General features: G+C 49.8%; 1 protein-coding gene across 1 annotated transcript in view; it reads left to right on the top strand.

Annotated features, from left to right (window-relative positions):
• The window catches only part of LOC116966957 (periaxin-like), a 56,188-nt gene that overhangs the window by 31,348 nt on the left and 12,883 nt on the right, over positions 1-11,957 (top strand). Inside the window, exon 2 of the mRNA XM_033013345.1 lies at positions 4,493-4,584. Coding sequence (XP_032869236.1) covers positions 4,493-4,584 — 92 coding nt within the window. The remainder of the gene's footprint in view (positions 1-4,492; positions 4,585-11,957) is intronic.

The following is an 11,957-nucleotide window of genomic DNA, read 5'->3' as shown; positions in this document are numbered from 1 at the left end:
CCAAGACCCTGTCCCAAGACTCGTCCTTGATTATGCTGTTGTCCTTGCCGAGGCAGCATGAGGTGTGGGTCAATGGAAGGGAGGTTAGTTTGTGTGATACTTCGCACTTGTGCAGTGCTGGGGATGGCGAATTCAATTTCCCTTCTGCGCACACCACAAGGACCCACAGCCTGCCGAGGAGCCTCCCGGAGCTACCTACGCGTCTCACTCTGAGTGTGCACAGTGGTTCGAGTGGCCACCACTGTAGAAATGTGGTGCAAGTTTCATGCATTGCAAAATGCACTTTGCTGGTGCGTGTGCATCGCCGCGCAGTTTGCAATATTTCTGCAACCCAGAAATGACCTGAAACATCAGCTCTGCTTCTCTTTGCCCCACCTGTGAACGCTTACAACATCTTCTGTCTCCATTTGCAGATTTCCCAGCAATTGAACTTGGTTTAAATTAGAACGACTGCCAGAGAAACAGGCCCACCATGAACCACCGAGGGCAAGTGAGCGGCTACCACTCACGTGCTGTGACGGAGCGTCGAACTGCAACCATTGTGGTTCAGAGCCACAGACAGCTTCAGACTTTAGACTTCAGAGACACAGCACGGAAACAGGCCCCTTTGACCCGCTGAGTCCGTGCCGATCAGCGATCACCCCGCACACTAGCACCATCATACGTAAGCACACTAGGGACAATTTACAGAAGCCAATTAACCTACAAACCTGCACGTCTTTGGCGTGTGGGAGGAAACTGGGGCACCCGGAGAAAACCTATGCCGTCACAGGGAGAACGTGCAAACTCCACAGACAGCACCCGTAGTCAGGATCGAATTTGGGCCTCCGGTGCTGTAAGGCAGCACCTCTACCGCTGCGCCCCTTGTATTTGTACTGTATCTGAGATGCTTATCTAACTTATCTCACAGGCAGCAGGGACCCAGGTTCGATCCAAACCTCGGGTGCTGTCTGTGCGGAGTTTGCGTGTTCTGCCCGTGACCACATGGGTTATCTCCCAGGTGCTCCGGTTTCCTCCGGAATCCCAAAGACATGTGGGTTTGTAGGTTAATTGGCCCTCTGTAAATTGCCACTACTGTGTAGGGAGTGGATGAGGAAGTGGGATAACATGGAACCAGTGTGAATGGGTGATCGACGGTCAGCATGGACTCGGTGGGCCGAAGGGCCTGTTTCCACACTGTATAATAATAATAATAATAAATTTTATTTATGGGCGCCTTTCAAGAGTCTCAAGGACACCTTACAAAAATTGAGCATGTAGAGGAAAAACATGTAAGGGGAATGAAATAAATAGTAGAGACATGACTAGTACACAAAGTAAAGACAGAACTAAACTAATGGAGATAGATCTTAGATACGTGTTTATGTATAGTGATATGTAGTGGGCTCTATGCAAAAAAAGATTTCACTGTAGATAGACACATAATGCTGGAGTAACTCAACGGGACAGGCAGCATCTCTGGATAGAAGGAATGGGTGGCGTTTTGGGTCGAGACCCTTCTTCAGACTGAACCTATTCCTTCTCTCCAGAGATGCTGCCTGACCCACTGAGTTACTCCAGCATTATGTGTCTATCTTCGGTGTAAAGCAGCATCTGCAGTTCCTTCCAACACAACCAGAGTTTCACTGTACCTCGGTACATGTGGCAAATAAAGTAGCAAAGACCAGGGAAAAGGGAAATTCTGCAACATCTCGGAGGGGAGGTGAGCCAGTGGGCTTAATAGGGCCTGTTCCATCGTAGTGGTTGCATGCACACTGAGTAGAGAAACCTCACCTTGTGTTGCGACACTTGATTTTTTTCATTGCAAGAAGTGAAACAGATAAAGAAGTAGAGTTAGTTTCTCAAGCATTTTGCAGAACGCGTTAAATAGGCCAATGTTCGCAGGTCACCAGCCTAAAGCACCAATGTGAACAAGAACCATTTCACTGCCTCCTGCCGCTGCTACCAAGTCTACCAATGTTTCAGTGATATAAAATACTAATCATTTTTAATCATTAAAATAAATGATAGACAATAGACAATAGGTGCAGGAGTAGGTCATTCGGCCCTTCGAGCCAGCACCGCCATTCACTGTGATCATGGCTGATCATCCCCAATCAGTACCCCGTTCCTGCCTTCTCCCCATATCCCCCGACTCCGCTATCTTTAAGAGCCCTATCTAGCTCTCTCTTGAAAGCATCCAGAGAACCTGCCTCCACCGGCCTCTGAGGCAGAGAATTCCACAGACTCACAACTCTCTGTGAGAAAAAGTGTTTCCTCGTCTCCGTTCTAAATGGCTAACCCCTTATTCTTAAACTGTGGCCCCTGGTTCTGGACTCCCCCACACCGGGAACATGTTTCCTACCTCTAGCGTGTCCAAACCCTTAACAATCTAGATGCAGGAAGATTATTCCCGATGTTGGGGAAGTCCAGAACAAGGGGTCACAGTTTAAGGATAAGAGGGAAGTCTTTTAGGACCGAGATGAAAAAATCATTTTTAACACAGAGAGTGGTGAATCTGTGGAATTCTCTGCCACAGAAGGTAGTTGAGGCCAGTTCATTGGCTATATTTAAGAGGGAGTTAGATGTGGCCCTTGTGGCTAAAGGGATCAGGGGGCATGGAGAGAAGGCAGGTACAGGATACTGAGTTGGATGATCAGCCATGATCATATTGAATGGCGGTGCAGGCTCGAAGGGCCGAATGGCCTACTCCTGCACCTATTTTCTATGTTTTCTATGTTTCTATACTATACTAAACTAAACTTAACTAAACTAAACTAAACTGAATTAAACTAAACTAAACTAAAGACTGGTCATCTCTGATGAGCCGTGGGTTTGATGTCAGTTTAAACCCAGCTTGTGCCAATATTGCTCCCATCTCGGGATAACAGCAACTAAAAGGCGTTGCCCAGAGCTGGGGACTGATTCTTGCAGCCGGGGTGAGAAGCTTCCAACTCAGGTAGCGACGGTTGTGCACGGGCTGACAGAGATGAGAGGTGAGATAAGAGGGAGTGTTTTGTCGGTTGTTCTGCTATCAGATGGTGTCAGGAAGCAGGGAGAGGAGCAGACGGGTTTTGGTGAGCAGAGCTGAAGGCTGGCTTACCCTTTGAGGCAGTGCAGGTGTGGTGCACTGCGAGGAAACCAAACCTCTCTCTGCGGCCACCAGCTGCAGCTAAAGCGTCTCAGATCTTCACAGAGTCACACAGCAGAAACAGGCCCTTCGGCCCAACTTTCCCACACTGGCCAGCATGTCCCATCCACGCTAACCCCACCTGTCCCTCCAAACCTGTCCCCTGTCCGATCCAGGTAACCATCTAAATGTTCCTTAAAGGTTGCGGGAGTCCCTGCCTCAACTACCTCATCTGGCAGCTCGTTCCATACACCCATCACCCTTTGTGTGGAAAATGTCACCCAGATCTTTCTCACAGTGGTCTGTTCATGAACCACACACATCTCGAGAATTCACAGAACCTCTACGAGGTGAAGATCCTTCACAGAAGGCCATTCGGCCCACAGAGTCTCTGCTGGCTCTTTTGTTGTGCTCCCCAATTTGTCTCGCCCTACCTTCACAATTACCTGCCTCTAAAGTGTGTCCGGGCTTTGAATCACATGCCCAAGTATGTCCAGGGTGGCACAATATCCATTCACACATGCTGTCTGTACGGAGTTTGTACCTTCTCCCTGTGACTGCGTGGGATTTCTTCTGGTACTTCGGTTTCCTCCCACATTTCACAGGGTTGTAGGTTAATTGGCTTCAGTAAAATTGTAAATTGTCCCTAGTGTGTGTATGGATAGTGCTAGTGTACGGGGCTATCGCTGGTCGGCGCGGACTTGGTGGGCCGAAGGGTCTGTTTTCACGTTGTCCCTCGCTAGTCTAAAGTAAAGTCTAATTTAATTCCCCTGTCCCACTTAGGAAACCTGAACGGAAACCTCTGGAGACTTTGCGCCCCACCCAAGGTTTCCGTGCGGTTCCCGGAGGTTTTTGTCAGTCTCCCTACCTGCTTCCACTACCTGCAACCTCCAGCAACCACCTGCAACCTCCGGGAACCGCACGGAAACCTTGGGCGGGGCGCAAAGTCTCCAGAGGTTTCCATTCAGGTTTCCTAAGTGGGACAGGGGCGGATCTCTGGAGAACATGGACAGGTGACGTTTCGGGTCGGGGCCCTTCTTCAGACTCATGTCCATTCCAGACTACAAGAATGGAGATAGACACAAGTCTGAAGAAGAGCCTCGACCCTAAACGTCACCCATTCCTTCTCTCCACCGATGCTGCCTGTCCCGCTGAATTTCCCCCGCTCTTTGTGTCTATCCTCGGTATAAACCAGCATCTGCAGTTCCTTCCTATACAAGAACGGAGTGCCGGGCTTGAGAGGGGAAGAGATGTCTCGCTGCTAATTCATACGTGTGTTCTCGTCCCTCTCTGTCCAGTCAGGAGGTAGATGGGAGGTTTGATTGCCTGTGTGTTTTGGGGAGGGCGCGCTTCCGTTTTAACTTTGTGCATCTTCTCCTCCAGGTGCTGAGCACTGAGGACGACTGGTACAAAGCTGAGATCCATGGAGAAGAGGGATTTGTGCCGAAGAACTACATTGAAATCAACTTCCCCAGGTCAGTGTCAGTCGAAGAACAAGGGCCGGCAGGAGGGTGAACCGAAGTAGTGACTCCGGGAAAAAAAGCTCCATTGAAATTTAAAATTTTTTTTTTTATTTTATTATTTATTTCGAACAGAATAAAAGAATAAAAAGCAAGTGTGAAACAGCATACAAAAAACAAAACAAAAATATTTATAAAGTGTCATAAACAATATCTATAAATAAATGAAATCGTATGTGTCCGAAAAGGAGCAGGAAGAAGCCAAAGCTTATTAATTCCCACCCCTTATTCAACTGCTTGTAATTATCTTATACAAATTTAGCAGCTATATGTACTCCATATGTACACCAGCCACTATATGTACACCAAATTATTTACATTTGAACACTAATCAAATATTTACAAAGCCATACAAAAAAGAAAAGAACCATTTTTTTTAACTCCCCTTCCTTCTTCCCACACTGGGCTTTAAGCCCTGGGCCACATCCATTGCCAGAGTGAGACCACAGGCAAACTGGAGGAACAGCACCCGGCTAGCTCAGCCGCTAGAGCATGTATTCAGTATTCAGTATTCAGTGTTACCTTTATTATCATTTCACTGAGTATGTGTAGGGGTTTTGCGTTTCCCTTTACTCCACTTCGGGCCCAACTGTCCAAGTTATTCTCTCCCTTGTCGAGGGTCAAACGGCCACCACTCCACCTCGGAATTATGGTGGGGTATGATAAAAAGGTTGAATTGACCAGAGCGTGCTGATGAGAGAAAACAGAAACCAAGATGGACTCAAAGCAAGTCTAAATTACAGGCTTTATTAAACAATGAGAAATCGAATCTCACCAACACTACATAATACATGGCTAAACTTATGCTTTAAACTAAGACTATCGGGCACGTCGTAAAACTTACTTTACACAATTTTACCCCCCTTTCCCTTTATTTTCTCAACCTCTATCCTATTTCGGGAATTTCACCAGGTCACCGGGATACTCACAGCTAGGTCGATGCAGGCCCACGAGCTGTCCAGCAGAGCAGAAAGAGAGCGAGTTCTGGCTTGACTCCGGCTTTGACATAGTTAGTGGGCAATCCTCCAGCCTCAAGAGCTGTAAACACTCCTGGTGAGAAGGTGAAATTATGTACCCCGAAAGCCCCCTTAATTGCTAAACTAGGCCCTCGAAGCACATTAACTTACACTATACACCTTTTACTTTACATCAATCCCACAAACCATACAGTACCCTCACGACCATTCCCTGAAAATGCAGGGATTACAACATATGTACAAAAACTATTGCACTAGAGTACAGACATTTTACAGTGATGGGGTGTCGTTACGGTGACGTCGGGCGGCTCGATTTACAAGCTGTTGTAATTTAGCCATCCTCCTCCGCCTTTTAAATTTGCAATTAATGCATAGCAAATACACCACAATTATCATCTGGCAGATGATCAGAACATGGGACACGATGCGGACCCATGCTGGAACTATGATCCAGGACTCCAGGTCCCACCAACTTGGAGACTTGATCTCTTCGATCTCCCTGGCGATATCCAGAGTCTTTTGTTCCAGGGAGAAGAAGTGTTTGTGCGACAACTCGACCGCCACCAGCAACTCTTTTAATTTTTCCTTCACTGGGGGAATATCATACCCAAAATGGGCAACATAGTTAAATAAGTCAGTTACATTTTCTCGTACCGAGAGGTGAACCGAAGAAGGTTCCGGGATGGGTAATATTCGCTGCTGTGCCACATGGACTTCTGCCCTGGGTTTAAAGCAGAAGCTGCTGTGCGGTATCGGGCACCACAGCTGTGATCCGTGCTGATACCGCTGGGCACTTGTGGTGACACAGTACGTCCCACTGCCTATATACGCCACCTGTGGAGGGACATGGTCTGCCGCCATCGCCTCCATGGTGCAGTTTATAGGCTGTGCCCCAACAGTCCTGAACCCACACTGAGGCCTAGCCTCAGCGCCCATGTGCTGGGGACACAGGATTACCTGTGCTCCCCGGCTCCGACAACCCAAAAGGTCAATGCCTGTCACAGCTTGCTCCCTCACTATGACATAGGGCGGGACCTTCCCGTAGCGAATATGCACCCCCCCACGAACAACTCCCATGTTCTCCACTCGGTACAGAGGAGCTGGTCGTGCTGAGGTTCCCATCACCGGGATTCTTATGACCACTCCCATTATGGTGTGATTGGATTTTCCGCAATCCACCGGTACCGGGTAGGCCTCGGAGGCCACACGAAGCTGACAAGCACTCAAAGTGCTGTTATAAGGGTGTAGCGCTGCTAGGTGCTGGTTGCTTATCCAGGAGGGGACCCAACCTTGCCTCAGGTCTTCCAGGTTGCTCCTCCCCTCCCCCAACAACCACGCACCATACAGCCCACACACCTCATTCTGTGCAGCCTGATCGGACGCATTCCGGTCCTCTTTAATCAAAGCGTTTATCATTTTTGCATGTGTCTCCAATTGTGCTATGATTTCTTTTAGATGTAGAGTCATTGGCACTTCTTCGTGCAGTCCCGATCCTACCACCGCATTTTCCTCCCCCAGAACCTTTCGTAACTGGCCCTTCAACTGATTGATCTGCAAGGCCAGTTCTACGTTGTCCATGCTATTAATAATAGATGTCCCCGTGTTAAATGCTGTAAACCCGTCGTTAACCACCCCTCGTCTTTGCCTACCGGACCCCAAAGTGAAATCCCCTCCCCCGCGGTACATCTCCTCTATGTCTATGTCCCCGAAATCCAGGTTGTGGAATTTCTGGAACATGTCTTTTTAATTCCGTCTTGCGGGGGCACCATGCGGGTAACCGCACTTCAGTCAAATCCGATGGACTCCTCCGTGACCCCGCGACGCGCCACGCACATCCGGAGGCACATCGTTGCCATCATCCATACGGCGGGGCTACTTATCTGGAAAACAAAGCAAAACACCTCCTTGCCTCCACAGAGCTATCTGCCTAATAATGGCATTTGGGGTTTTGATTGTCTGTTATGGTCCACTTTTCCACAGCACATCCCTTCAATCCCGTACTGTCTGTACCTGTACTCCCCTACAAAACCCTATATCTAATTACCAAACGCTAACTACACAAACCACACACAAACCAATGCTATATACAACGCCACCCGTCTCCGGGTGGCCAACTCATAACTGGTCCCCGTGACGCTGGGGCCATCCCTCTGTTGGGCCCTCCCGTGCAGGCCAGAACTCCTCCTGTTAAGGGGCCTGACTGCCCCTCAACTCCCTTTGCACTACGGGGTTTCGAGATACCCCTACGTTCCCTGTGGAGACTGGGCTCCCTCCAGCCGCACTCCGTAGTGCCCTGTTTCGGCCACTCTCCTTCCCGGCCCTCCTGTGGCCGGCCCTAGCCCTAGGTTTAATTAGGGATGGGGACCACCTTACTGGGGGTTTAGTGACCCTGTCACTCCTACGTCTGACCGGGGGTTCCCACACCAGAGGTGATACCTCCATTTTCTCTGCTTCTGCTAGTTCTGCCTCTCTTAGGCAGTCTACGGTACCTGCCTGCGGAGGGCTGGAGTCAGCCTCCTTCTCCGCTGCTTCCAGTCCTCGCCCTGGAACACAGCCGGCTACTTCAGGCTGACTACCTGTGGACTCGCCTGGCTTCCCTATGGTTTCCACATCAACCCGGGTCTGTTCTTGAACTTTACCCCCATATGGTCCCTCTATCTTCTCCTGCCTGCAAATGGCTACTGAGGCAGCCTTTAAAATGGGGTCTTGTGCCTGGACCGTGGTCAGGTCCGGGGCCAAAACCACTCCCGCACTCTCCTTTTCTCGAGGCTGCTTCCTGGCTGCAGCTACCTGTCCTTCCTCATAGGGGCCCCATGCTTTCCCACTCCTGGCTCCTTCTCTGGCCCTCTGATTTCCCTTGCCCCGTGGACTATAGGGCACCCCACTAGAGAGAGGGGATGTACGGGGATTGTCCGTGTGGACAATGGTACTGGAAGCACCTGTGTCCAGCAGGTAACTCCCGACCACATCCTGGACCTCCATCTTGACCCAGGGTCTCCCACATGGGCCATACTCTAACGGGCATAGGAATGTGGGCTGTTTTGCTGGGAGTCATAAAGGTGCCGGGGGTGCGGATACGGGCGCGCCCTGGCCTGTTGCCATGGCTACCTGTCCGGACCCTCCCGCCTTTGGCTGCAAATAGGTAATTAGATCTCTTACATCTATTGTTACCTCCGGGGCTGGGTTCGGCCGTTACCGGGGTCCTATCCCCCACTGCTCTACTTGGGTTTCTGCACTCCCTCTTGTAGTGCCCGGGCTTCCCACACCCGTAGCACACCAGCCTCATCTCGGAAGAGGTCTGGCTGCCTTCCTGTTTCCATTGCCTCCTTTTGGGGGGTGCCGATCCCTCATACACTGCCCACAGCCTGTCTGCGAACATGTCCGGGGACTCAGCTACCTGCTGCTTCGTCTCCCCCACACTGGTGAAAGGACTACCCTGATTCAACCCCATGGCCTCCAGAACCGCTGTCTGTGCCGCTACCCATGTTTCAGGTCTTCCCCCTTCCCTGGAGGTCACCGCCTTGCATAGGTATGAATCTAGGGTCATCAGTAGCAGCTTTACCTGTTCTACCTCATCGCAATCGTTTATGTCGGCTGCCTGCTGCACCTCCATAAAATGCAATGACGGGTCTCCTGCCCTGGTTAACTTGGGAACGTGAGCCACCATCCCCCTCAGCACATGTGCCCCATGGGGAATGATGATATCACTCTCTATGGGCCCCCTATCTGCCTGCCCTACCGGGGGACCATATTTCCTTTGCCGTACCGGGCACATCTGCCCTACCCGGGGCTGTTGCCCATTTACCCCCCGGCTCTCCCACCATGATCGGTAACCCCACCACCTCGTGGTGTGCTACACATGGCGCAGAAGCCGCTAACTGAGGGTGCTCTCCCGCCCCTCCTTGGGCCTGTCCCTCCCCGGACAACCCGAACCCCACCTGCCGACCCGGAACTATCCCCGGCGCCTCAGGAGGCGGTCTATTCCCCTTTGCCCCTGGGGAATCATCTGCTGAGGGAAGCCCTCTGCCCCCGGGGGACCCCCCTGGTCCTACCAGGTGAACCCGTCCCCTAGTCTTGGACAGAATCTCCTCCAGCTGCGCTATCCTAGCCTGGCAAGGCCCGTGATCACTATCCCCTAGCTCGCTATGGGCCACCCTGTATGCTGCTTGTATATCCTGGAACTTTCCCTCCAGCTCCAGTTCCTGGGCGTTCCGTTCCCTCTCCTTTGCCTCTACCACCTGGCATTGGAGGAATTCCTGGGTATTTCTGTGGAACTCCCTCGCCTGCAAGATACACTGCCTGGCTTTACTGCATTCCTCAGATAGCCCTTCCCCTTCTCTAGCGCTTTCTTCAGCGCTGGCCCTAGCTTCTCTCAGTTGCTCTTCCAGTCTATCTACCTGTCTCTGCATTTTTGCTACCTGCTGTGATAGGCACACTAGCCAAACTGCCTTTTCCTGCCCTTTATTATACGCTTTGCTTTCCGTCCATTGAGCAGCAGCTGCTGCAGGCTGCTGTGCTGTCAACAATGCTATCACCCATTGTTTGGTGAGATTGATCTTTTTAAACAGATAAGAGTAGATTATCTCTTCCATCTTGCTACGTTCTCTCACCCCCTCTGGCAAATCACATATCCCAAACCACCGAGGTCCTGCCACGGTCGCCATTCTGTAGGGGTTTTGCGTTTCCCTTTACTCCACTTCGGGCCCAACTGCCTGAGTTATTCTCTCCCTTGTCGGAGGGTCAAACGGCCACCACTCCACTCGAGCGGTTTCCAAGGGAGAGAATACAACAAAAGGGATTCCCCTAGGTTCTAGACCTCGGAATTATGGTGGGATATGATAAAAAGGTTGAATTGACCAGAGTGTGCTGATGAGAGAAAACAGAAACCAAGATGGACTCAAAGCAAGTCTAAATCACAGGCTTTATTAAACAATGAGAAATCGAATCTCACCAACACTACATAATACGTGGCTAAACTTATGCTTTAAACTAAGACTATGGACGGAAAACTATCGGGCACGTCGTAAAACTGACTTTACACAATTTTACCCCCCTTTCCCTTTATTTTCTCAACCTCTATCCTATTTCGGGAATTTCACCAGGTCACCGGGATACTCACAGCTAGGTCGATGCAGGCCCACGAGCTGTCCAGCAGAGCAGAAAGGGAGCGAGTTCTGGCTTGACTCCGGCTTTTATACCTGAGCTTCCTTTGAAACCCCCAGGTGGTCCTCTGGATAAAAGGGTTCTTTTGATGATTCCCAGTTTCGATCTGGCATGAACAATAGGCTTCCGATGATAAGGGGTTTGCTGATGTCATGATCCCTCAGCCTGATCGTTATCCCATCGCCTGGATGGGCTCCTATTGTCTCGATGGATGGTTCATCCAAGATGGTGATTGTGCTTGCTGCTGGCCTGTTTACCACCGTCTGCTGAGGCTTGGTTCCTTCCTTTGTGTATCCAAGATAATCTCGTTATCTCCGTCTTAGCCTTTCCTGCCCACACCATTCGCATAGTTGTGTGATGCCCAAGTCCACAGGCCAGACAGGTTTGAAACTTGAAACTGATTCTTTCTGTGGATTGGGGTTTTTTCCGTTGCAGCCAGCAAATCTGTCTTTTTAAAATATCCATGTCCTTATCTGAGTTCTTCCATAATTTTGGAGGATATGCCCCAATAACTTACATATGGATTATAAATATGTTGGACACAGCACATCTTGAAGAAATGCGATTCCTCCTAACAGATAAACCAGACCAATTCTTAACTCCCTCACGCAGAGAGTGGTGAATCTGTGGAATTCTCTGCCACAGAAGGTAGTTGAGGCCAGTTCATTGGCTATATTTAAGAGGGAGTTAGATGTGGCCCTTGTGGCTAAAGGGATCAGGGGGTATGGAGAGAAGGCAGGTACGGGATACTGAGTTGGATGATCAGCCATGATCATATCGAATGGCGGTGCAGGCTCGAAGGGCCGAATGGCCTACTCCTGCACCTATTTTCTATGTTTCTAAGTTGGTCTCCATTTATTGACTTCTTGGAAGCATATGGTGCAACAAAATCGTAAAAAAACAACTGTTTCAGGTCTAGGTGAAGGATGGTCAAGAATATAAATACTTATCTCCTATCTCCTATTTTCTACACTTTCTCTCTCCCTTTCTTCTTTTTTTACTTCTCTCCCTCACTCTCTCTCTCTTTTTGGGGGGTTTCCCTCACACACTGCACGTCACATGTTTTTTCTACTCTCTATTTGCCTACTCTCTTTTTCTCTCTCTCACTTAAAAAATAAAATAAAAAATGAAACTGTACATAGAATGTAACATGCCAACATATATTTGGCGCCTGAACAAAGGTGCCAT

The sequence above is a fragment of the Amblyraja radiata genome, chromosome 38, assembly GCF_010909765.2.
Source record: "Amblyraja radiata isolate CabotCenter1 chromosome 38, sAmbRad1.1.pri, whole genome shotgun sequence".
Classification (NCBI taxonomy): Eukaryota; Metazoa; Chordata; class Chondrichthyes; order Rajiformes; family Rajidae; genus Amblyraja; species Amblyraja radiata.
Note: the sequence above shows the minus strand (reverse complement) of the source record. Positions and strands in the feature narration are given on the sequence as shown.